Source organism: Nothoprocta perdicaria, unplaced genomic scaffold (genome assembly GCF_003342845.1).
Source record: "Nothoprocta perdicaria isolate Ctin4 unplaced genomic scaffold, notPer1 scaffold_223, whole genome shotgun sequence".
NCBI lineage: Eukaryota > Metazoa > Chordata > Aves > Tinamiformes > Tinamidae > Nothoprocta > Nothoprocta perdicaria.
Window position 1 is genome coordinate 89800 of NW_020455431.1, and position 25138 is coordinate 114937.

Here is a 25138-nt window from a genome sequence, read left to right on the forward strand (position 1 = left end):
AGTAAAACCAAGATTGAACAGGCAACTCTCTCATGTACATGAACATGAAGTACATGAAGAGTACTCTGAATTTCAGTCTACCTGCAAGGCTGGCTGGGGAACAAGTCGTAGATCTTCTCTTTAGTCCAACCATCTCACAGCTAGCTAAACTAGAGAAGGGGAGCAGGTAAAGGATAATTATACATTTTTTTCTTCACAAACACTTCAGAGAAAGGGAAGAACTTTAGCGCTGCCACTCTCCACCTACCAACATGTGAGAGATACCAGGTATAGCCTAGGCACATGGTATCCTAACACTGAGCTAGATCAAACTTAGGCAGCACATTGAAGTTGTAACGGGCTGATCCACCAACAGTTCCTGAGCCACGTGTAGCCTCCGTATCTCCAAGCATATGAAACACGATCCTGCATGAAGTTTATGGCTCATGCCTGGTCAAGAGGCTGCACGGCCGGAGAGGTGCTGTGTTGGCTGGTCCCAGCCTGGAAGGGGAATCCAGTATGTATCCTCAGACTGATCCAACCAGGCTGTCCTGGCACCAACCCAGGCCATGGCCTGGGTACCAGTAGTTTGGAAGGATGGCTGTGAAGTTGCTATCAGCTACTGCCAGCAACGTGAAACTGTCTCTCCCCAAACGTTTACATTTGGACTTGATGATCTTGAAGATCTTTTCCAACCATAATGATTCTGTGATTCTCAAGTGTGGTGTCATGAGGGCCTGTTCCTCATCCCCACTGCCAGAAGAGCACCTTGCAKCCTTCCCATCCAGTGCCATGACCATGAGCCAAAGCACTCCCAGCAGAGCCTAATGCAGCCCGAGAGCTGCCKGAGCGGAGTGATGGCTCAGGCACAGCTGACACCAGTCAGGTAGTCCCCRCCGCAGCCGTTCTCCAGCTAAGCTGACGTTCCCCTTGCCAGCACTGTGTCTTAGGGTCATTTTCAACCTGTGGAACCACTGCAGCTGGTTTTTCCTGTATTATAGGCTCTATTTTGCTGCTTTTCTTTTTGCACTTAACTGACAGCCTTTCAAATACCCGGCAGTCCCCAAAATGAGATGTACTGGGCATAATTTGCCTGATTAGAGTAGCAGTCGTGTAATGTGCCCTAATACACCAGCAGGCTCTACTGGGAGCCTAGGAAAATTACACTGTTCTCCACAAGAGAACATTTCTGTCTGGAAAAGAGCAGCTTAGACCTGCTTGTGGCTTGGAAGGATCCCTTGCAGCTGACAGTGGTGGGATGTGCTGATCCAGATGTCCTTGACCATGTGTGTTTGTCATCTGATATCATTGACTTCTGACTCTCCTTTTGGGACGCTCTGTAAGAGGATGCTTTGTGTTGTTACAATTCTTCATTAAAATGTTGTCAAACACGTTCATAGTCCTTACTGACCTAGTCAAGTTGCATTAACCAGAACCACATTTAGGCCAGCAGTCCTGCTTGCCCATGTTCAAAGATACTGCAAAGAAGTGAAAAATAAATACTTTGAAAATTAAAGGCAAAAATGTGGATTACTATATTCAATTCAGCCTTCTCTGTTTTTGTTTTTCACCCATCATCCTTTCCATATAAATCAATTTGAATATAGAGCCTCAATGTCAGTACTTCAAATGAGGGGACCCGATTTTTTTTCCTGTTATAGTTCATGGCCTGGTCCCACCTACTATAGGGAGAGCAACATCCAGCTGTTAGCTGTTCATAGCTGTTAGCTATAAACACAGAAATGTGTGGCTTGCAGGAGGTTTCAGGTCACATTATTCTGTAAAGTTCAACTTACAAGCAGCATATAAAGCATTAATAGAGTATTAGTAGAAGGCACCTGATGAGTAATTAGATGGTGAAGTATATTAGAAAATGTAATAATTCAGTAAAAATGTTTTAAAAAGYAGTTCTAGTTAATGAAGTGCCTTTCTTTGACATGTTCATACACATATAAGTTATGTCTATATTTAAGCTAATAATAAATCAATGCCCTTTTACACAATGTTCACAATGGAAACTGATTATGAAGTATGACCAGACTTCGGAACAAGAGCTTTCTTTACAATAAACTATTGATGTGTCTGTGTATCTGATTGTGATACTTTGCTGTATTAYTAATTCATATGAACTGCATGCTTTGATGTTGACTGCATTGAACATTTGCCTTTTACTGCAATTCTTTTATTCAAAGCAAAATACGTGTGGCATAATTCTCATTGCTAATTGCAGCCTTACAATAATCTGTAGAATACTACTTGCCTCATTTACAATAGCATAAAACACCTAGTGTAGCTGTTAACAGATGTCTCATCTTTGATTTCTTTTTTTTTTTTCCTTTGTTTTCTTGTTCTTGCCTTCTAATAAAGAGAAATGAACAGAATCTAGATCTCAAAGGGCAAGTGCTTGGGAGTGTTTGGATCTGGATCCCAACTTTAGAGTTCCAGGTCAGACCCAATCRCAGCAGAGGTTCCCTGAATGTTTGTTTTGCTCTCACAGCCATGACATCAGCAGGGGAGCAAATAAACCATTAAAGAAGCCTCATGCTGCCCTCTTCCAGCTCTAACTGTGATAGCACTGTTAGCACAAGAGGAATTGCTCAGGTTCCCTCTCCCTGCCCTCTTTTGATCTTCTCTCTAAATTGTCTGGTCCTGCAATTGCAGTGCTGCATACGTCAGGCTGCAGAGTGGTCTCCTTTCCCATCTGGTTTCTGACCATTAGCTTTAAGCTTGTAAGTTTAAACAATTTTTTCCCCCGAACTGTTATATTTTTATATAAATTGCTGTTTTCAGTTTTTCACTTGCAATACGAGAGAGACTTGGCTGCCTTTTTATTGAAGCACTATGTGGAAATATGACCCAAGGAGACAGTAGAATTAGGCTTAGACGCAGCCCATATGCACCCTTAAAAAGAAAAAGAAAAGCTCTATATTTGAATGGATGTGGTACATGCTGTATTTTTAGTTGATTTGGGAAGGGAAAGACAAGCTTGCAGCACAYGAGCTATGTTCACAGTGAAGGGGGGAGTGACGTCTGTCCTGCCGCTTCGGGCTCACTCGTGGTCAAAGGCAAATGGAGTTACGGCAGCTTAAGGAGCTGCCATCTGTCCCCGGAGCTGCTACTGCTCTTGGGGTAAATGTTCTCACCTCACCCCCACCATGAGCCACACATCCCTTAGCTGCACATCCCTTACTACTAGGTGCTGGATAACGTGTCCTCACTTCCCCGGGGCGAATGCGGGAACAAGAGTTTGACAGTTCACTGCAGTTAAAATATATATATATATGTATATATAAATGATCCTCTTTTATCTGGTAACTAACCCCTTCCTTGCAGTCTACACCAGGGTCATCCTGCCGGAGCAGCCCGGTGGCACCGTCTGGAATTAAGTGCAGGTGAGTGCCCTGCACACATAGGCGACACTCGCACAAGTTGTGCCTTTCTGCCATTGAATCTATGTTATTGTTGTCTTGCAACGACAGAATGTATTTGTAATCCATGCTATGCTATGCTTTAAGCAGTAAATTAACATCTTTATTGCTGATTAATTTCACTCTGCAGAGTTTTGGGCATGCAGGCAACTACCAGGGACTTAGYGTCTATTTCTAGGGGCAAATAGCTTCAATTTTCTGTAATTCAGTTTCCCCCTGTGCAATCCATTAGCCCTTATTCAGGAGCCCTGGTGAGACTCACTTGGGGAATGAAAAAGTGAGATCCCTGTACTTTGGGAGCTACAAAGACGGTAATTATTATGATCCAGTGTTCTCTCAAATCCTGCTTGAAGTGGGGCCTCAAGTTTTAAAAATATTTTTGCGCTAATCCTTTACTTGAACTTTTTCTTGAGGTTTCTTAAGTGTTAAGTGCCAAGGCTTAATGCAGAAGTACAACACTTCTAATGGAGGGTCTGACCTTTCAGCAAKCCCTTTGAACAGCCCTGCTGAAATCTCCAGGCAAGCTAATTAATACCCTGGTGCAGCCCCAGTTGGGTGCAGCTCTAGCAGCCAAGGAGGCGAAATCCTCCTCCCAGCACTCACATCTCACTGGCAATAAGAGATTTGGGACCTAATCAGGCATTAAAACAGAGGATTAGAGYCGCAAACTGCAGAGATCTCAACTCCATTTATGGTGTATGCAGGAGACTGGCAAAATTGACAAGATGCACTTTCAATAAATTAATACCTATATACCTGAAAAAGGCATGTGGGCAGTTGGGCTTGTGGGGCCCCCAAWTGCAATACATGACTGCTTTGCAAGAGAGATGCAGAGCAAGAGGCAGGTGTAACTGACTGCAAGGCATCTAATACAACCTGACAGTGTCTAATACAACCTGACATGGGCTACTGTCATACGTATTAAAAAATAAGAATAAATAAACCCCACCCTTTTGAAGATGTGAGTTATGTAGCACCTTTGCATGAGCTCTAGCAGGTCCAGGCCCATTCTCCCCTACGTCAAGAAGGGGTAAGATAAGGACAAGGGATGTTCCTGTTTTCTTTTTCTGCTTTGCCCACACTGGAGACAAGAGRGGAGCTGTAACTAGGAAAAGGACACAGCAATTAGAGAAGCAGGGCTCAAGGGACATGTAATTATCTGCCTTGGGGATCCCTCCCTTTGCAGAAAGGATCTTGAGCAAGATGTACTTTGAACTGTAGGGAGCCTTTGGCTATGTTTACAGTAGCAAATAATGTGGTGCAATAGGAGTATTTTTTTTGAGGACTGGAAATGTCCTCTAGGGGATCTTCTGCAGGACCCAGGATCTTCTGCAGGACCCAGGAGTGGAGACCTTGGAGACTCCTCTCAAGCATAGCACGTGTGCTGTGTTAGAGGCTGGAGAATCTTTGGGTAGTGCAGCCCACATGGTGATTTGGAAGATGGTGTTTCCATCAAGTGTTGCAGCACTTCTGGAATGCTTCCAGGGGSGCTTTTRGTTTCCCCAAAAAGGCCTTTAGCTCACACTCTTCAAAGTAACTCTGAGAATAAGACCAACAATAGAAACAAATGGGAGTAATCCACACTACTGGAGTGGATAGAACTGCTCACATAGATGCAGCCATTGCAGCCAGGGCACACGCATCTCTTGAACACCTAGCATTTCTGAGAGATGGATTGTGGCTTCTTTATCTTCCACACGTGAGAGAAGAGAGGTACGTAAAGTATACCGTATGTCTCCTGGCAGAGGATTTGTCTTTTCTGTAGGTACAGACAGGAGTCTGTGCTGATCTTTTCTCTGGAGAGATCCAATGGAGGGATCACAGGATCCAACAAAGGGATCCTGTGAAATGTTTTTTCTGTGTCAGCACAAAAACCAGGTGCTGCCTGACTGTAACAAAATACCGTACAGAGCTATATCATTAAATCTCAGATCCGCGATCCATCCTGACAAAATCTCCACCTGTCTCGTCTGGGTCAAATATGAAAGGTCTTTTTTGGCCCAACACCTTTTTCACGGGGTGCGTAGAGGGGATGGGTTATCCCGTGCTCACAAGAGGAGCCTGACGCATCGTTGCATGCAAGCCTAAGAGATGAGGCAGAGCTGCCATCTGCCGTTGAAAAGATTGTGGTTGATCTTTTAGCCCAAGGATTGCTCACTGCTCTATGTTTCTCATTAATGCCTGCTATTCTGGCATTACTTGGGATTTTACTGATGTTTTGAAACTTCCATGCTGGSAGACCAAGGGCAGCGCAAAGCTGGGAGGTATAGCCAGAAATGCTGCATCTCCTGGAGCACGGACCATCTTTATACATGTGGAATTATGCAGCCTGTAATTCCACAGTAGTGGAATTATGGCTCATATACTTAAAATTAAGTTGTAATTGGTTGCTTATATCAGCGTTGAGAGATGATATATGCAATGATTTGCAAAAATCGGAGCATTTCCTATTATTATTGAAATGGAAGAACTGCTGAATTCTTGCACTTCTCAGAGTCCRGATATTTATGATGAGAGAAACAAATTAGTAGTCATGTGCTGAAAAGACAGCTCATCTACTGAAAAGTTAGTTCTGAGTCAATCCAAATTATTTGACTTCTGAAAACATGTTTACTCTTTCTTTCCACGTGACATTTTGAGCCAGTTTATCTAAGTGTAACATTGTTTTTACAAGAAAGAAAATCTAAGAGATTCATTTGAATTAAAGAAAAACATTTAAATAGCATTTAAATAGCAAGTTAATTTTGCTTAATGTTTCAATTAAAAAACACTGAAAATTCTGTTCACAAAGCTACAAATCTTATTTATATTTTTTGTACATGCAAGAAAAAGAAGGAAGAAAACAGCCATACATATAATGCTTACCATTTGCAGGGGAACCACACAGTTCAAAAATTTAGGACCAGATCATTTCACAAAACAGTGAAAAATCATATTACAGCAGTGTGATGATGTTTTGCTGTGAAAATAAATACTTTCCTGCTATTCTATTGAATATCTTCATTGCAAATTTGTATTTTTCAAAGGAAAAAAGAAAAGAAAAAAACCCACTAATTCTAGAACATATGTATAAAACACGAACATTTTTTCCAGTAAGGATGATGGCAGCAGCAGCAATAGCAGCTTCAGGTAAGGGCTCTGTTAATTCAGTTGTTTTTGTTGGTGAGTTTCAGATTAGCGAGGTTCTACTCCACTAGGAATACACATTTAAGCCTCCAAATATAGGCTTTATGGTTCTCATTTGAATCTTTAAATAAAGATAAAGGCTTACTGAATCTTTAAATAAAGACTGGATTTTTTTAAAAGTGATAGTTCAGAAAGAAATTATGGATTCAGTGCAGGAATAACAGGGCCAAAGTCTGCTATACAGCAGACAATTGTAAGACATCCAGCAGATAATGAGAGGTTTGTCCCTGTTTCAGCTCTCCTTTGGAAGAAAAAGCTCTTAATCCAATTGTGATATCATTTTTGACTCAAAATCGTCAGTCCACGAGGGGGTGTAATTTAAAACCCAAATTAGAAATCTTGACTATTGCACTAACGCTTACAGCATCATGTCTTAGTAGGACCAAGTCACGAGAACTGAATTCAGGTGTCAGAAAGTGGAATCCACTTTGCAGGCCACCTCTGTCCCACGTGGCTCCCCTCTGACTGCAAAACCTTCACAAAAYACAGCTGGGCATGTTTTTCCTGGGGTGATTCCCTGGGTTTTAGGCTGTTTCGTGCAGAGACAAGAAGCTTTGGGGTGTCTGGTGCCCRGCAGGTGGTGCAGCCGGCTCCGAGGCCGCTCTCCTGAGCACCATTGGGATGTGGAGAGAGCAACTCCCGTTCCCACAGCGGGACAGGGTGTCCTGGGATAAATACTGAGCGCCTCACAGGTCCTTTGGGAAGTCACACGTTACACTGGGAAGAAGGCACTGCTTTTTTGTTTTATGCTCCTTCTAAGTTCTGACCTCTGGGTTCTAAGATCTGGGGTAACTTCTCATGCTCGCTAACTTGCCCACTGTTCCACTTGAACCCTGCACGCACAGTCCGCTTCGCAAAACCCCCACGTCCCTTCGTGTCGAGGTTCAAAGCATGGGATTGCAGAGGAGCCTCAAGGCAGCCTGCACGTAGCCCTTTGCTTTGGGAGCAGAAATGTGAGCGTGTTAAGAACACGAGACGCTCTGGGTCTTACTGAGCCGCTCGGATGGCCTCAGAGCTGCAAGCTGCCACGGGATGGCCACAGAGGGTAGCAAATGGCTCCCAAGGAGAAGGAAAACAAAAGGATTCTTTCAGAGCGCTGCCAATGAAGTTTCTTTGGCTCTGCATCTAGGCATTTCTCCCAAATTCAGCCTCAGATAAAGCAGCACAGCCTAAAATGAGAGTCAGATGTGTGGGATGGGCGTGCGTGTGTCTGTGCCTGGGCAGGAAAACATATGTACTGTAATGCCTCAAAAATGCTTTTTACTTTGGGCCTCGCTCCAGAAAACCCTTTTTTCCCCCCTGCTTTTACAACTGTCCCCCSCTGCTCGGGTCTGTGCAGATTTTAAGCCCAGCCCTGAGGACAGGGAGCTGCTGCCAACATCCTGAGGAGAGGCCGGGGGAAATTTTCTTTGCACACTTCTTTCTGTCACGCATATGTGGGAGCAGCCAGCCAGGGATCAGCCCCGGGAACGGCACCTCCAGGCAGGGATCAGCCCCGGGGACGGCACTTCCAGGCAGGATCAGCCCTGGACAAGGCACCTCCAGGCAGCGATAGCCCTGGACATGGCACCTCCAGGCAGGGATAGCCCTGGACACGGCACCTCCAGGCAGAGATCAGCCCTGGACACGGTGCCTCCAGCCCCTCTCTGGCTCCACGGTTTGGGCACAAGAGAGGCAAGAAGGGACAGTCCCCACAGCTGTGGACTGGCCTCTTCACATCTTCCACCAGCCTCTTCACACCTTCCACCTTTATCTCCGTGAGGGATCAAGCTCCCAGCCTCAGCAAAGAGAGGGACTGAGAGAGGAAAAGTGGGACAACCAAATATAGAAACCTCAGAGGGCAAAATGAGGGAGAGAGGGAACAAGAAGATCCTGCAGGACTGCAGCTGGCTTGTTCCTAGCGTTCATCCCGATATTAAGTTACAGGGTGCGTTGGTTTCTTTTTTTTTTTTTTTTTTTTTTTTTTTTTTTTCCAACTCTGTATCATGGAATTTTGTAATTCTGTAAGAATTTCAATTGTTCTCAAATTAAAACCAAACATGAGCCTTCACAATTAAGACGTACGTCCTTAGCCTGTCAGATTGTGGACAGTCGGAAAATGTGACCGCATTATTTTTAGTGTCATGATTTTGAAATCAGCCCCCTGATTCTTTCAGAGGGTGTGTGTTGGTTTCTGGTTGTAAAACATGAACTGGGGGGTGGTTCTAAGCCAGGCAGACAAAGGTGAAGCTTTTCACGGCAGCTGAATCAGAGAAGTGGGTGTTAAGAAGCAGAGAAAGGGGAGGGAATGGGGACACTCCAGAGCTGTGTGGCTGGAAAGGCCCCAGGGAAGCGGAGGAAACAACTGATCACGCCCTGCCCCTCATGGCTGCTCTGGAAGGTGTGGAGAAGGATCAGGAGCAGGTTGGGCAGGAGAAGGGGGTAGGAAGGAGCCATGCAGGAGAAGGGCAGGCAGGAGGAGGAGGAACCGGCCAGGCAGGAGGAGGAGGAGGCGAGGCAGGAACAGGAGCAGGTCTGACAGCAGGAGGGGGAGGAGGGCAGGCAGGAGCTGGAGGAGGAGGAGGAAGAGCAGGAGGCCGGGCGAGAGGAGGGGCAGAACGCGCTGCGGGGGAGGGGGGGAACCGGCAGCAGGAGAAAGAGGAGATCAGGGAGGAGGAGGAAGCCAGGGAGGAGGAGAGCGGGGAGGTGTGATGGGAGGGGGACTGACCGGAGGAGCCCCCGGTCCGATGGGAGCAGGACCTCAGGCGGGAGGAGGAGGCGGTCAGGCAGGGGAAGGAGGTCAGGCTGGAGGAGGTCAGGGAGGAGAAGGAGGAGGGCACCGGGCAGGAGAAGGAGACTGGAGCAGCAGGAAGGATGGCAGACAGAAGGAGGAGGTCTGATGGAAGGGAGCAGGTCGGAGAGGGGAAGGGGCAGGTCGGCCGTGCCCATCCCGTCCCGTCCCGCCCGCCCGTGGGGCAGCAGTTACGGCTGCGCACCGCGAACCTGCCCCACGGTGCCTCGGTGGGGCCCGGGGGGCTCGGTGGGGCCGGGAAGGTCCCTCCGGCCCCACAGCCCCGCGCCGCCCCTCAGCCGTGAAGGCCCCGCCCCATCCCCGAGACCACGCCCTCTTCACCGTGACCACGCCCCCAGCCGCACGAGGCCCCGCCCTCGCAGAGCCCGTCTGGTGGTGAGGCTCCGCCCCCTCGTGAGACCCCGCCCCTAATGGCTCCAGGCCCCGCCCCTTCACCTTTAAAAGTGCAATGCCGGCGCGGGCGGGCCCCGCACACACCTCGGCGCCGCCCCTGACGACGTGCTGCCTGTGGCCCCAGGCTTCTCGCTGCGCGGCGGCGGCGCGGGCGGGCGGGAACGCGGCGGGTAAGGCTGTTCCCCCCCTGCCCTGCGGAGCGGAGCCCGGCGCGACCCGCCGCTGTCACCCGCGGGGACAGCTCCGAGCCCCAACACSGGCGGGTGCCGCCTCCGTGAGAGGGAAACAGGCAGCGCCGGGGAGTCTGCTCCAGGTCCTCGAGATCGGGGTCTGYGCTAGGCAGCGAGGGCAGAAAGTGCCGGTTAGTGACCAGGCGGTACCAGCCGCTTCTCTGAGCCCTGTCCTCCCCAGAGCRGCTCCCCAGTCAGGAGGAGGCTCGCGGGGAAGCGGCTGACCTGAAATCATGAGTTCAGCCTTGCRTGGAGTAGTTTAAAGGTGTCAAAATGGATTCAGTGGGTCTGCCTCCGCCGCTTAAGCGGTGGGAGCGCTGCCTGTTCCGTGGGATCGAGGAGCCCGCTCCGGCGCTGCTGCCGTCGGCTCCTTCCCCGGGAAGGCCCCTGCAGACCTGGAGCACAAKCTCAGGATTTAGGAAATACGATGGATTAACGGTAGAGAACACTAAGAACACTAATTATTTCCTGAGAACTCTCCGCTGAGTGTGGGCAGGTACCAAGATTACCCCAAACGTGGCCATAACTCTTGCATTTTTCAGTTGCATGATGTTGGAATGTGTTTATTTTAACCTGAGCATTCTTTCTCCTACCTTATCAACTCTCCTTTCTTATGCCTCCGTAGCCCTTATCACAGAAGTATTTATTTACAGATCTTTCTTTGCAGGCTGGTACTCTGCACAGAAAGCCTGAACAACTCGCACTTGCCGATGCCGGAGGAGAGACCGAAGGGCATCGTGTTGGGATGAGCACCGCGGCCGCCCTTTGGGGAAATGAGGAGTTGGATTATGTTTTGTAAATATTCAGATCTCTACCTCATTTAAACATCACTGGTTCTTTCTGCAGGACAGAAAGTTTTCAAGGCAGATTTCAGCAAATTATTTCTGCTTGATTTTTTTTTTTTTCCTCATTCTTTTCCACCAAAATGCAGAATCTGACACTAGTAGAAGGCCTTAGTAATACGGACACGTTACACTGCATGTCTCTGAAAGATCTAGTAGCTGATATAGCTGRTACGCCTCTCCATGAAAGGGACTGTGACTCAAATGAAAGGAGAGATAATGAAGAAACAATTAGTCTTGAAGTAATGCAGCAGAGCTTCCCTGCAGTGAACAGCGAAGGAAGTTGTGAGGGGGTTTCTGATGGTACTCATAGTACACTAGAAATCAGTGGTTCCTGGGGTGATTTTGAAGGCTTCAGGGAGCCCTTAGATAAACTGGAGAATTTCAGTCTCAATCCTGAGGTTTTGGGGCAGTCGATGAAAGCTTCCAAAGGTGATATGGACTTGTACGGAGGACGTTGCGGCGCCTCGGTTGGTCCCTTGTCCTCGGAGCCATCTCTACGCGCTGGGAGGCAGGAGGCTCCTAGCTCTCTGAATGAGGTAGGTGCCGAGAGCAAACCAAGAACTGGAAATATTTGTGCTCCTGCTTCCTGCCTCCAGAGATTTGCGTCTGAATGTCTCCTCTATGGGGGATAATGCTGTGGAGGGGGATAATGCTGTGGAGGGGGAGAAATTGCCAAGCTACTTTGCTGTTAGTGGAACAAAAGCAGCTTCTTTGCCCTGTTTGACAAATGCTGAAGTTTTCCTGCAGGGGAGCTTTAAAGACTGTGCTGCCTTGTTTTGCTTCTGGACCCTAGTGATGCATAAGCCTTCGGAAACAACAAACCTYGACCCAGGGCACGCACATTTTACAAGTGGGCATAGGAAACAGAATTTGGGAAGATTGGTAACAAAAAGTAAACAAACATTTTTTTTGCAAGCTTATTGAAATAAATCATTATTAAAATTAAGTCAGGAATTGGTAACTTCTGTGTTTTATATACAGGCAAATAATATGGGCATTCTAGATTAATATCTATCCTTAATAAATGTGAYACATAATAAAGATGTAACTTGGTGAATATATTCTGTCCCATCACACAGCAAGTTGCATTCCTACATACAACTTTAGAACTAAGAATTTGATTAAATGCTAAGTTACATAATACATTTCCATTAGCAAAAAAAAAAAAAATCTAGTGATTATATCTTGTTCCAGTTAATAAATTTTAATGCTTAGTTTTAGGGCAAAGTGAAACTAGCAAAAAGAAAACACAAATGTCTGAATACAAAACAAATATTCATACCACTTACTCATACTATTTTTATCCTAAAGTAAAACTCTTCTTTCGTAAAAAGAGCAATTGTTCCAAACTTTCCACAGGGTTGATCTGTAGCAATAATAATTTACCACTTGTCTGTTACAGAGGTTTGATATAATAAGTAACTTAATCTCCAAACTCGAGAATATAATTTTCTTTCCTCAGGATAGTGAATTAGCAATAGGACTGTTGRAGATACCTTCAAATGCATAACGTACATAATATACCTATATCCTTCATTGCTATGCTTTTTATTTAATTTGTTTGGATCATAAACTCTTCTGGCTGCATGGTTAATATAGAAKTCTGGTTTGGCAGGGTTCTTTAAACTCATGTCCATTTTAAGTGCTTCAATTAAATTCTAATAACTTGAGGCAAAGTCCGATGTTTTAAGATGCAAGTKTTTTTGTTTGCAGTAGCAGGATACTTTGCATCTGTAACTGAACAACTTTAAGGGGTTTTCCTGTCTTTAAATACAGACCATTTTAAGGACTGGCTTAAACACTGCAGTTTGCTCCACTGGAACACTGGAATATTCTGATATAATTGCTTTTTAAATAAAACCTCTGTATCCATGGATCTGAAAGTCATACTTTCATGTACCACAATTGCTACAAAGCTATAAGGCAAAGAAAAAACATACCTCAATTTTGTTTTAGAAATACCCAGCTAAGTGGAAAATAATGATAAAATGAATACAAGTACAGTCTGACAGTTTTCCTGTATGCCCAGCTTTTCCTCTGGCTTGGCAAATTGCAAGCCAGTGAATAATGATTTCAGTGTCCTGTGCGCATGTCAAAGTAACATGAGACTCCAGGAAGACACTACGAGCAGGACAGGCATGTGTGTCCCTTAACTCAAGCTTCTTAAATACTGTATATTTTTTTTTCTTCAAATGCCAGGAATAACTGCTTGATGTTAGTTCCCTTCCCATCTGGCATTTTGTAGCTAGTTAGAGGGTTTTTATTTTCCTTGACCCTGAATTTATGATTTAATAAGTGTTCTTTCATAGAATTTTGCTTTCTGAACTTTTTTCCCCCTTAATAGTATCACTGTTATAAACTAAATCGACTGAAATACTCTACAAATCAATTTAATAGTACCCTCTAATTCCAGAGAAGTACTCAAAATGTTGAACTACAGTCCCTCTGTTGTGTTCRTATACAAACAACTGTTAAATACAAATGATAATAAAATTGGTGAGAACGCTGTATTTTTTTTTAGACCAGCTCTTTGTGAAGTGCTGGGCTGGCTCATGTAATGTCTGTAATAAAATTCTGCTTTTTCTAGGTAAACCACAGCTATGAGGATATATTTAAGCTGAGCTTTCCAGAAGTCACTGTACCACAATCCAGGGAGAGCATAAGAAGTTTAGATCAAGTATTTGATACAAATAATGAAGATACTGGGATTCCTAATTTTATGAAGAATCAACTTTGGTAATGAGTTTAAAGAAATAGTTTTTTGTTTATTCCTTTTAAAACAGACARAAAAGTACCCTCAGTAATTATACTAATAATTTAAAAAAATATGATAATTGCAAACTAGCTTTGAACTGAAATTCATTTCAATCACTATTTTCTTTAAGCCTTTGGATCTTAGCATTTTTGTTGTGTTACTAAGGAAATAGCTTGGTTTTTAGCTGTTAAAAAAAAAAAAAAAGAAAAAAAAAGGTGGACAATGTATCAAAAGCATGAATTCCTGCTTAGGTTTTTTTTCCTTCTTCCTCCTTCTCTGCTGTTGGTTTGCTAGTTTATGACTAAGTTTCTGGAATGCCAGAACACCAACAGGCAGCCTGTTCTTCCTGTTTGCTTGTTCTTCCTCTGCAGCAAGTCTGACTTATTTCTCTGCCCTGTAAAGCTTGAGCGTCGCTGCTGCTGCTTCTGCTGACAACCTGCTCCCTTTTTCCCATCCCCATTTTTCTCAGGTGGTAACCTCATGTTAAACAAGATTTGTTGCTGAATCTGTGGTGCATCTGGCTCCTTTCCTGGGGTTATGTTAACAGCAATTAGTATCACTGACTTAGCTCCCAAGACAGCTGGAATGCTTTTAGACTTGTTACATGTTTTCGCAGGACCAGCAGTGCCTGAAGAGTATTGTAGTTATTGTAGTTATTTTTACATACATCTGAGGCTTTCTATCTAGGAAAAATTAGGTCACTTATTCAGGCTGTACATTGGAAATGTTACGTGAGTTGTAATAAAATACATTTAACGTGGACATCCTTTCAACAAGCTCCTTGCATGTGCTTTAAACTTTAATTAGGTAACAGGTTTGAACTTGTAGAGGAAAAAAAATGGGTGTATGTAAAAAAAGACTTCAATATTAGAAGAGCACCTACTGAAGATTGGCAAAAAATGATATACTGTGCTGAAGAAAGTAAAGATAAATGATGCTTGCTTCATATACTGAACTAAAAGCCCTTGCTTTTATCTAAGATGAATGCAGTATAAGAATCCAAAGTGGCGTGCAGAGGGAGCTCTTTAATTCTCACTACTTCAGTCGTATTGTGCCCCTGGCTTTGGTTCCCCGATTTGTAGTACATATGTCTAGACCAGATAGCRCAGGGTAGCCTGCCTCAGTCTCAAGTTGCTATATGGGGGAAACACAGCTGAAATAAAGGAAAAATTAAGAATAGGAGCTTCAGAATGGTTAGGGCTGAACTGCTTACCTGGATTTCGCAGAACTAATTGAAGAGTGCAAGTTGTGGGCATGTAATGGCCCCTGAAATAGGCTTCTAATGCACTTTTTATCTGAGAAGCTCRTACACACAATGATGTTGAGTACTTGTTGCTGTTAATCGCTGTGCAAGCTTATTAGTACAATGGGTTGATAGTTTGAACAAATGTAGAAATAGTTTTAAGTTAAGTTGCCTTTAATTCAAAGTAGGCTTGCATGAAATTGTCTGGTGAAAATAACCTTAAGTTCTATTTGTCTGCTGGAAACCTTCTGCATTTCACAACCTTCACTTGTGTTCCTTTCCTAGCATTGATTGTGGAAACACATGGAGAATTCTTAAAGAYGTGGATAATACCTCCAGCTTAAGACATCCTTGGAGTAAATCCCATTGCCAAGAAAACCTCTTGAGTGTTCTTGGAATAAATGCAAATCAAAAGGTAATTGAACAAAGGTTGGCTGGTGCGCCGGCGTAAACACCCGGGTGCAGGTCCTGCTCTGTGTAAGCTGATGCACGAGGAAGGCACTGTGTGTGGGTGAATTGCAGGTTTCTTTAAAGAGGACCTTTAAAAAATCACAGCATAGTGTTTGCTCAGCATTAGCTCAGTTACTGTGAAAGTTGTGCAGGGATCAGTTTGGGATTGTGCTGAAGCCTCCATTATATAGTGCTTATTGCATTAAATGGGGTGTTCAGCTTTGGCCGTAGAGTTAACGTTCACATGTGTTCACTCAGATGGCTTTATTTTTTCTGCTCAATGTATGAGAAAATTGTTAACCTCTATTATCTTTTCATTAAGTGAAAATTGGATATGAATCAGTGAGGTTGTTAAGGCAGTTACTGGTGGTTTTAATTGTGTACAATGTGAAAGTGTGTTCTATTTCCCCCCCCCCCCTTTTTTTTTTTTAAGATTACTTTATCTGTTTGGGCAAGAGGAGAAGAGAGTTTTAAATAAAAGAGGGGGGGCAGAAAGTATGGAAAATCCACAAAAGAAATGTCACTCTTTAATCTTTTATTTTGAGAAGACATAGATATCAAAAATGGTGTAGTATTTAACCTGGCTATTTAATAGTCATGAATTGGTAGTTTGCGCTTTTTAGAAGTAACTGTTTTGATTGATCATTTGATTACTGAAGTGTGTATGTGAGGAAGAGGTTTTTCCTGTTATGGTCATTTTGCTTGYCATACGAGTTAGATGTAAATAAAATTGCTGTGCTGAAGGCACAGAGCTTGTTCTGCACCTGAAAGCAACTCTTACCCACTCGCATTTGACTTCTGCAACATAGCTAGTCCCTTATGCAGATACAGGTGGATTAAATCGGTGTACAAGTAACTACAAATTGTATCACTTCTTTTTGCTTATTGGAAATTGTATTTTTTTAAGTGTTGCTGATATATTTCTCAGTCATATTCTAGTACAGAACAGCAATAACTTTATTTGGAAATAGCTTTTTTTTTCAGTCACAATTTGATTCATGTGTATTGAACTTGTTTTGTCATAAAACTGTATTAATATTACAGACTATATGACAAATCACAATACAGCTTCAGGAAATAAGATCTGGTGGTTATTGTTATAAAGAAAAACTTCTCTATAGATTATGCTGAGATCAGATAAACGTGCATGTTCTTTGYTTATTTTTAAATAAAAGCAAATTATGCTTTATTAGGACTTCCCAGAGAGCCAGCATGACATTATTGATGAATCAAATGCTAAAGATGATGAGGACTTTGGATTTGATGGATTCAGTATTAATAACTGCAAAGCACTGATCCAGACCAAGGTAAGATTTTTTTTTTGAAGGTAAGAGAACTGTACAGAGTATTTTGCATGTTTCTTTGCTATAATAYGGATTTTTTCTACTAATTGTTCTGATGCATCTGGTAAAGTTACCCATTGTTTCTGATAAGGCTTTGTGGATGTATTTTTTTTCTCTGCTCCTTATTTCTTTGAAACTCACCTGGCAGCTTCAGGGAAGGCAAAATATAACATACCTAATGCAAAGTGGCATGATATAGGGGATGTTCAAATGTGTGGTTATTTATGCAACTTGGGCTGTTGGTCAAGTTATAACAGAGAAAGAARGGGAGATGGTTTGGAGGGGAGAGAGGCTAATAGGTGAATAGTGAGATGGGGCAGGGAAGAGAGAGGCAGATACATAGGATGTAGTCGGGATGCTCTGACAGGGGGAAGTGAGAGTGTCTCTAGAAACATCAGTGTGTCGATCACTTAAAATAGTGATCATGACTGCTGAARTAAACAGTAAAGGAGAAATTACAAGGCAGCTTAGTATACAGAGGGATTTTCATTCAAACTTCCATTTCAARTGTGCAGAATGATTCAGATTTAGGTTGTTCACCCTAGAGAACAAAAGAGAATAAGAACTGCTTGAAGAGGCTCAGTAGCTAAGCAAATCAGAGGGAGACAGAACTAAGGCTAACTGGAAAAAATCTGAATGTCAGACCTAATTTGCAAGTAAGTTAAATCAACTGTTGGGATTTTCATATATATCTTCCTGGTCCTGTGTCCTTCAGGCTTTTGTTATACCTTATTTTTTGCCTTATGCTATTTTTAATTTTATAAAATCTGTGTTAAAAAATAGATTGAAATATGTTAAGTGATTTATTTACTGTGGAATGGGAGAAAACTAACTTTTTTCTTTTTCTTTTTTTTTTTTAAACCCAGCTTTCTGTATCACCTGATTCCAGAGATGGCCATCTTTTTACTTGCAACCTTTTTTTGAACAGAACAGCATCAAGTGGAAATATGCAATATATAACAGTCCCAAGAAAGAAGCAAATTTTCACTACGCACAACCTAAAAATGAAATTTTTCAGTAATGATGTTTGTTAAAAAACAATGCACTTTTAAATTTCTTTTTCTTTTTGAACCGAGTGTGTTTTACTTTGTTACTGGTTTGGTACTAGAGACTTGGTATGTTCTTAGGAAAGTAGCATATTGCTATGTATGAGGTTCTTAGAGCCACCTTATTTAAAGGTACTTACACTGTCTAGTTTTGAAGTCTAAGGTGCAATTTTGTCCTKGTAGGTTTTGTTTGTTGTTGAGTCATGTCTTTTACTGTAAGTGCAGCTATAATCAAACCTTAAAGCTACTTTGAACAATTCTTTTAACTACTGACTTCTCAGGCCTTAATATCTCTTCTAGTAAAACCCTTGTTTTTCTGCCAAAACATAAACACATCTTAGGTGTGTTGTGAAGAGTGCCTTGCTCACTGTATCTTCTCATATTTAATCCACCTTGGAATAACAGAGGTCAGTCACTTTTCTATAGCTTAGCATAATGAAAAGAGCTTTCTACATTCTGTGGCTTTTACTGGGGTTTTAAAGAATAATTTTTTACCTTGTGTGTCTGATAGAGCCTACTCTGGTAATAGAGGTAGAGTTTATGGTGTGGTCAGATTCAAAACATTTTGTTCTGGCAGTGATTTCCAGTTGAAATAAATCATAWCTTGAAGCTGACTTCAACCTGACTTCCTGAATTCATTCAGCTGCCATTTAAACCATGTGTAATCATGATGGTTAAAGCTTAACAGCGGAGTAGTTCAGGACTTTCCCTGGACAGTGCTGGAAATGGCTGCCCCGAGTCTTGCATTTTCAAGGTAATCATCAAGTTACTATATGTGATATCATATATTGCTCCCCTTCCTGCATGCATAGGTACCAGCTGAGATGTACTTCATTAACAGTCATAGAATCCATGGTTCATCCTTGCCAGCTGCAACAGCTTTATTTAATGGTAATAACTTCTGCAAGCTACTAATCATCTACTGTTTTGACTGTTCTGAGTATGAACATTCTGTATGAGTGCTTATTTTAAAGAACTTGCCAAATTTTTTGGCTTACCGAAGAGAATGTTACAGCACAGGATAGATTCTTTTTGTGTTAAAAGCATAGAACAAATTAGAATTTTCCAAGATTAAATCAATTAATGTTGTACATAGTCTGTTCTTAAAATTAAGAACAGACTAAAGCACTGGTTGAATCAAGCTCTTCATCTAACTGTTTAGCAGTGAAATTAAAATTGGTATTATTTACTAACTTCAGTAGTGTTTATGATGCCTCAGTGCTATTAATGTAAGATAAAGTGTGTACTGGTTACTCTGTAAGTAGAAACAGAACAAGCACTATTTGAGTAAGTGCTATTTGAAGGTGGCTCAGCAGTTTCCCTGTCTTCAGAGCAGTTCTGCATGGTTAGACTGAAAACTCTGTGGGCATAAATGTGGGTTAACATCACTTAACACTGGATTTCCTGTTTTCAGAAACTTTCCCCTAATAGTAATCTAAGAAGAGGTGGGTTCCTTTTTGTTGTTGTTTTGTAAAAATAATTGTTGTGTTAAAACACCAAAGTGATGTAAGCTCTAGCAGTAGCTACCTCCTGTTTCCACATACTAGCACTTCCTGAACCGGGACTTAGCTTTGTTTTCACTTTAACTTAATGTTGCTTAGACCAGTAAAACTGCATTAGGCGGAGGCTGTTGCTGTGGATTTCCTGCTGTGGGGAAGGTGGGAATACCAATTGGACTGAATCAAGTAGCTGGATCTTTCATGTAATTGGCATTTTGAATATTCATTTTCAATTTCCCTTATAAATCTTTCAGAGCGCTTCAAGATGTACTAGAGAGAGGCGGGTAGTTTTAAAACAGTAAATTGCCAATAAGTGTTTGAAATTTAGAGTGGGAAATAAACATGAAATCTGCTGAAAATTAGCTACTAAAATAAAATATAATCCGTGGGCTTTTTCATGAACAGGGCCCCAAAGGAGGGCCTGGAGGAGGTTTGGAGCATGTGGAGCACTGAGGCACCAGGCTCCCAAGGGCCTTTCTGGGCCCAACAGKTTTTTTCCCTCAGTTACCATGTGGCAAGTGGTGCAGATCGAGTTTTGCCCTGTTACCCCRGGGGAGCAGTAACCAAGTAGTGTCTCTGCCATAGCAGCAGGTCCTAATCCCTGCTGGGGATTCAAAAGGAGGATGAAAGTCTCCAGCCTGTATGATTTCAATGAGGAAAATCGGCTCCATGGGCCTGCTACCCTGAGTGCTTTTCAGCACTGGCTCCATGAGACCGGAGCTTTTGCCGCTTTCTTCAATCCGGAGCAAACAACTCAGAGGCCGGCTCTGGCAGAACTGAAACTGCAGCGTAATTCCCTGCAGCTGAGCGTTTCTGGTAGCCCTGGTCTGAATTTGGGTGTGAGCAGCAAACTCAAGGTGGGCGATACAAAGAGAAAATTCCCGTGAGTGATGGGAGCTCACTCGGGAGAGGAGCCTCTCCCAAGGGACCTGCGCTAGGCCGCGTTCAGAGCTGGGGGTGGTGTGAAAGCAGCCTCGGCCTGTGTTGAGAAGGGCCCAGGGAAACCTCCGGATGCGTTTAGCACAAATACTCCGTGCTCGGTTCCTTGTGTCACTTCCTTGTTGTGGTTCTTCCCTGGCACGGAGCCAGCTGTGCTGAAACCAGCCGCTTCACTCCTGCAACGCAGCTCCGTYCTGGTACGAGGTTAGTGAGTGGCAAGTGTTTATTCTGCGCAAAAGGTGCGCGAAGAAACTAAACCGTCAATCCTAGCATGGTTTAAGCGATGAATTTCAGTTTTAGTTGTGAGCTCTTAGCTGCAAATACTTAGTTTTAAYGAACAGGTTACTGTCCTGTGTATTTGTGGAAAAAGCGTAAATCCCCTAGACTTTGGACGTGTACTTACAGAATTCTGAAAGGGTGAAAACCAAAACAAGGTATGAGGCTTTAGCCAGCAGAGCTGGACAGAAATGCTTTTTTCCTTCAAAGTAAATTTCATTTGACATTTTGGGTGGAGAATGAGGTGTGTGTGGGGAGATATATGTAGATATACTAAAAAGTGCCAAAAAGTTCATATTAGAAATGTGACTACTGAAACATTCTCTTTGTAGAAGGCACATTGCAAACAGTTGTGCTAAAAACACCTCCACGAGCCTGAAAACGCTGCTTCAGTAAAGTGGAGTCAAAGCTAGAGCAGTAGTAAAGCCTTAAGGAAAAGCTGCTGCTTTTTTTTTTTTTAACTATCATTTAAAAACTGAATTAACTAGATAGGTGGTTTTAGGAAGTTTGTCTTTGGAACAATATGTTCCCAGTATGAGTGGACCTTATTTTTAAAAGTCAAAAAAAACAAAACAAAAACAAAAAAAAACAACAAAAAAACATGAAGGGGAAAAAAAAAAGTAAAGCACATTTCGGACCCTAGTATGATCTCTGCCCTTTTAACAAAGGCCCCGTGTTTGTTAGACCTATGCAAAACACTTCAATCTTTTAAACTTCATAATAAAGTGCCYGAACTTGATCTTAACCGATTTCATAGATGAAAAGAGGAGGAAAACAACAAACAAAAATGCCACCTTTTTAGGAGACTGGAGAACTGCATTCTTAAAGACTTAAGATTTGTGAGTGAAAAAGTAGATTTTTAGAATTTCACTCTTTTCACTATTCATTTTCTATATGCTTTTTTTTTCTAATTTTTGAATGACAGTTTGTATTAGTGAGAAATAAACCAAGGCTTGGTTTTGCTAAACATTTAGTATGGATCAGTAGCGTTATTATATTTTTAAGATCTTAACACAGGAATGATTGCAATGAGAAAAATTATCCCCTAAATAAATCTAATAAATGTTGTATAAGTAAAAATTCCCTTAACAATGGCTGTGTACTTAACCTGTTGGAACGTAAAGGTTACTTTTACTAGCCTCACTCTTTCATCTTTACTAGCATGTACACATCAACTCCTTGTTTGAAGAAGAACTTCCTTTGGTGCTTCAAACGAATTGTTTCCACCTACCTCAACCTACTTTTTTCATTTAGCTTAAACTGACCTGGGGCCTCCTCAGGGTAGTCTGGGTTAACTGTCCTTCCATGAGACTACAGCTGCTGCTCCCGACTCCCTGTAGAGGGGATTTGATCAATATGTGTTAAGTACCTGAGGGGAGAATGTAGGGAGGAAGGGGCCAATCTCTTCTGGGTGGTGGCTAGKGACAGGGCAAGGGGCAATGGGTACAAGTTGAAAGCCAGGCAGTTCCATCTCCAGGTGAGGAAGAACTTCTTCCCTGTGAGGGTGTCAGAGCCCTGGAACAGGYTGCCCAGGGAGGCTGTGCAGTCTCCTCCTCTGGAGGTCTCCAAACCCACCTGGATGCTGCCCTGTGCTCTGGGTGTCCCTGCTGGAGCAGGGGGTTGGACTAGGTGATCTCTAGAGGTCCCTTCCAACCTCAACCATCCTCTTATCCTATCACTGGGTCACTCCATAGTGACTGAGCAGCACGGGGCAGTCCTGACTGTTCAYGGCCCTCAAGCTGAGCCCCTGAGCTGGGCCCAGTCTCACCTGCACAGCATGCGGATGGCGTGCTGGGCTGCTTGGCAGCATTTACTCAAGCTGCAGGTTTTCATCCATCATTGACACACGTGGATCTTTTCTTTGATAGCACTTTTGAAACACTGCATCTATTTTCAAAGTTCAGGGGAATTACAGAATTTATAAGCAGCCCTCAACTTTTTCATAGTGATTGTTAGAGAGCTTTCTGGAGGACTCATCCACCAAGTAGAACTGCAGAGGCCATTTGACTGAAAATGAGCTGCCTTCAAGGTAACTGGCTAATTGTTAAAATGCAATGTTTGCAAGTTTACTGGGACTCTGAGTTTAGCATGAGAAATACACTGTGAGTCAAAGAGAACGAAAAAGAAAAAAAAAAAAGCCAGAAAACTCTCATCAAGCAGCTGTGACAGTTTGGTTCAGGTGAATGGGGTAGTTCTCACTTCCTTCTGCTGAAATATGAAACAGATCCTCAGAATTTGTCAGCCCAAAGGATAGCTGGTCTAGCATAGTGCTTTGCTTGGATAAATAGAYGTAATGCAGAAAAATATGAGGAATGATGTTTGCATGTCAAAGGCCTTTTTTTTTCTCTTAGTTACAGGTAAATGCCTGTGAATGTTGGTACATACTTTAACACAGAAAATTCAGCTCCCCTGCATGTCTSCTTTGCTAATGCACACTTTCATAGCCACACCTCTACAGCTTAATTCTTGAATTCTGCTAATGGTATTTTAAAAGCTTAAAATTAACATTGGCTTTGCAACTAATTATACCTCATTTTCCTCACAGGACTAGTGCACAGGTTGGTTATTTTCTCAAGGGTGTCTATTTTACTCCTACTTTAGCTAGAAAATTGGTCTTTTTAAGACTCACTCCCACTACAGAGGGTACTGGGCAGGATTCTGAATAGGCCATTCAGCTGCCCCCATCATTCAACCCCCAACTGCACTGTGCTGCTTACTGTGGACCTAAAGTTCAAATCGTTCAGTTGGACATGGGCTAAAATTGAGAAAAGTGCAAGTACCTTCCAGCGCACTCATCCAAAAGTCATATATGAGAGAAAAAAAAAAACTACARAGTTGTATCCTGTGGCATATGTCACTAGAGGCAGCTTGGGCTGTAGAGAYAGCAATCTCCATGAAGGGAAAGAAAAAAAAAAAGACTTGAGTGGAAACATTTAATACTTCCCCGAAAAAAACAAATTTAAAAAGGCAACTATTTAGGGAAAAGTGTTACATCTTCATGAGTAGAAGGAAGGAGATTGACACAGTCCTTTTTTTTTTTTTAAGAACACACAAATACTGAAGGCTTCAAAGTATAAGTGGTTAAAATGCAAAACTGTGGCTTTTATTTCCAAACATACAATAAATAGGTCCACCACGACTAGCCTCTAGCTTCATTTTACATGGAAGGAGTTCAAAATTAGTTTGTGCATATTTAAAAATTTCCCTTTGCACATAATTCCATAAATAACCAAACTGCATTACATACCAGCTCATGGTCTTGGCACTGTGATGCAAGCAACCAGTTCGAAATAGAGATTTGCGGCAAGCACGTGAACAAAAACTGCACTTTAACTACTTATTTATAGAATGTCCACTAACAATTTTGATCCATTTCTGAAGTATACAAAAACCACTTTTGCATGTTAATGCTGTAAAGCACATTTTCTTATATTTCTGTAGGGCTGCAAGGTAAGTAATTTTGTTACGTATTTACTATTTGCTACATGATACAAGTTTCTTACCAAAATATCTTTGCTGCATAGTAACATTCCATATTTGCAAATGTAAAAAAAAAAAAAAAAAAAAATTAGATGCAGTCTTTTCATTTTATTCCCTATCACTGAATTTAAAGACATTTTTAGCCACAACTCTGCTTCATCACAGTGCAGAAGGCCCTTAATATTTCAAGGATTTATTCAGGCATATCTTTAATACAAAAGTAGAGGCTGAGGAAAAGCCAGAGTAGTCTATACACAAAGCACAATCTGTGTACATTCTGAAGCTGTACCTCTTCAATAACTATTTATACACTCTTCAGACAAATCCCTTTATCCTGCAATTCAAAATACTTTAGATCAGAAGTTTTATATTAGAATCAATATGTTATATGCATATAAATACATTTATACCCTTCGGTTGCTGAACAACCTAAATGGCTGTGAGGATGTAACCTGAACTGGTTCTCCACTGGTTTGGGATACCAAATTGTATTGGCAGCTGTTAACCAAAACAGTCACAGTAAAAAACAAAATAAAAAAAGAGAGATCTTTGCACAAGGTAAGTGTGCTACAGCATCTGGTAAGACTAGAAATAGTAGGTGACATCCTGGCCCCTGTAACAGGCCCGGAACTCCAATACTTGTGAGATGCACCACATGGGGAACATTTTCTTCTTCTGCAGATGCTCCAGTCTGTAAGAGTCTCAGCAGAACAAAAGCAAAAAAGAAAAAACAACAACAACAAACTCACAAAGCAAAGCTTTCGCAATTAGAAGTTTTTCCATGAGACAGATGCTGCAGCGTTTGAGAAGAAAACAAAAAGTTTTACAGTTTAAAACAGAAGTGTGCAAGTGTGTAGTTTAGAAGACAAAAGCAAGGGTCAATACAGACCTCAGTTCAAGCTGAAACACAGTATGCCAACTGTCATATGGAAAAATAGTTCTCGCTGCAGATGTCATCTTCAGTTAATGACTGCGCTCAAAATATATTTATGTACACACCTGCACGTATACCCAAACTCCCTCCTCTCGCGGTTCTTCCGTACTGTGCACGGCACAATCCTCAGCAACCCCCGCGATGCTTCCAGAACAGGCGTCAGGCCCGCGCGGCCGCAGCTTCCCCGGGAACAGCTGCAGGACGGTGCTTAGTCATCAGGACTGACTCACCGCGTATAAATGAGCGTTTCAGGAGGATTCAAAACAGCCAGCACTGGTGCAGCAAGAGTGTTCTCAGCTTTGTTTCTTAAAGGATACCGAA

At 42.6% G+C, this 25138-nt stretch overlaps 1 protein-coding gene across 1 annotated transcript; it reads left to right on the top strand.

Moving 5' to 3' along the window:
• Nucleotides 1–9927: 9927 nt before the first annotated feature.
• Nucleotides 9928–18250, top strand: CLBA1 (clathrin binding box of aftiphilin containing 1). Its single transcript, XM_026039203.1, has 6 exons — nt 9928–9947; nt 10675–11388; nt 13440–13588; nt 15136–15265; nt 16494–16607; nt 17510–18250. Exons 2-6 carry the CDS (start codon nt 10933–10935, stop codon nt 17675–17677), a joined length of 1017 nt encoding a protein of 338 aa, XP_025894988.1. The 5' UTR covers nt 9928–9947; nt 10675–10932; the 3' UTR covers nt 17678–18250.
• Nucleotides 18251–25138: the final 6888 nt, after the last annotated feature.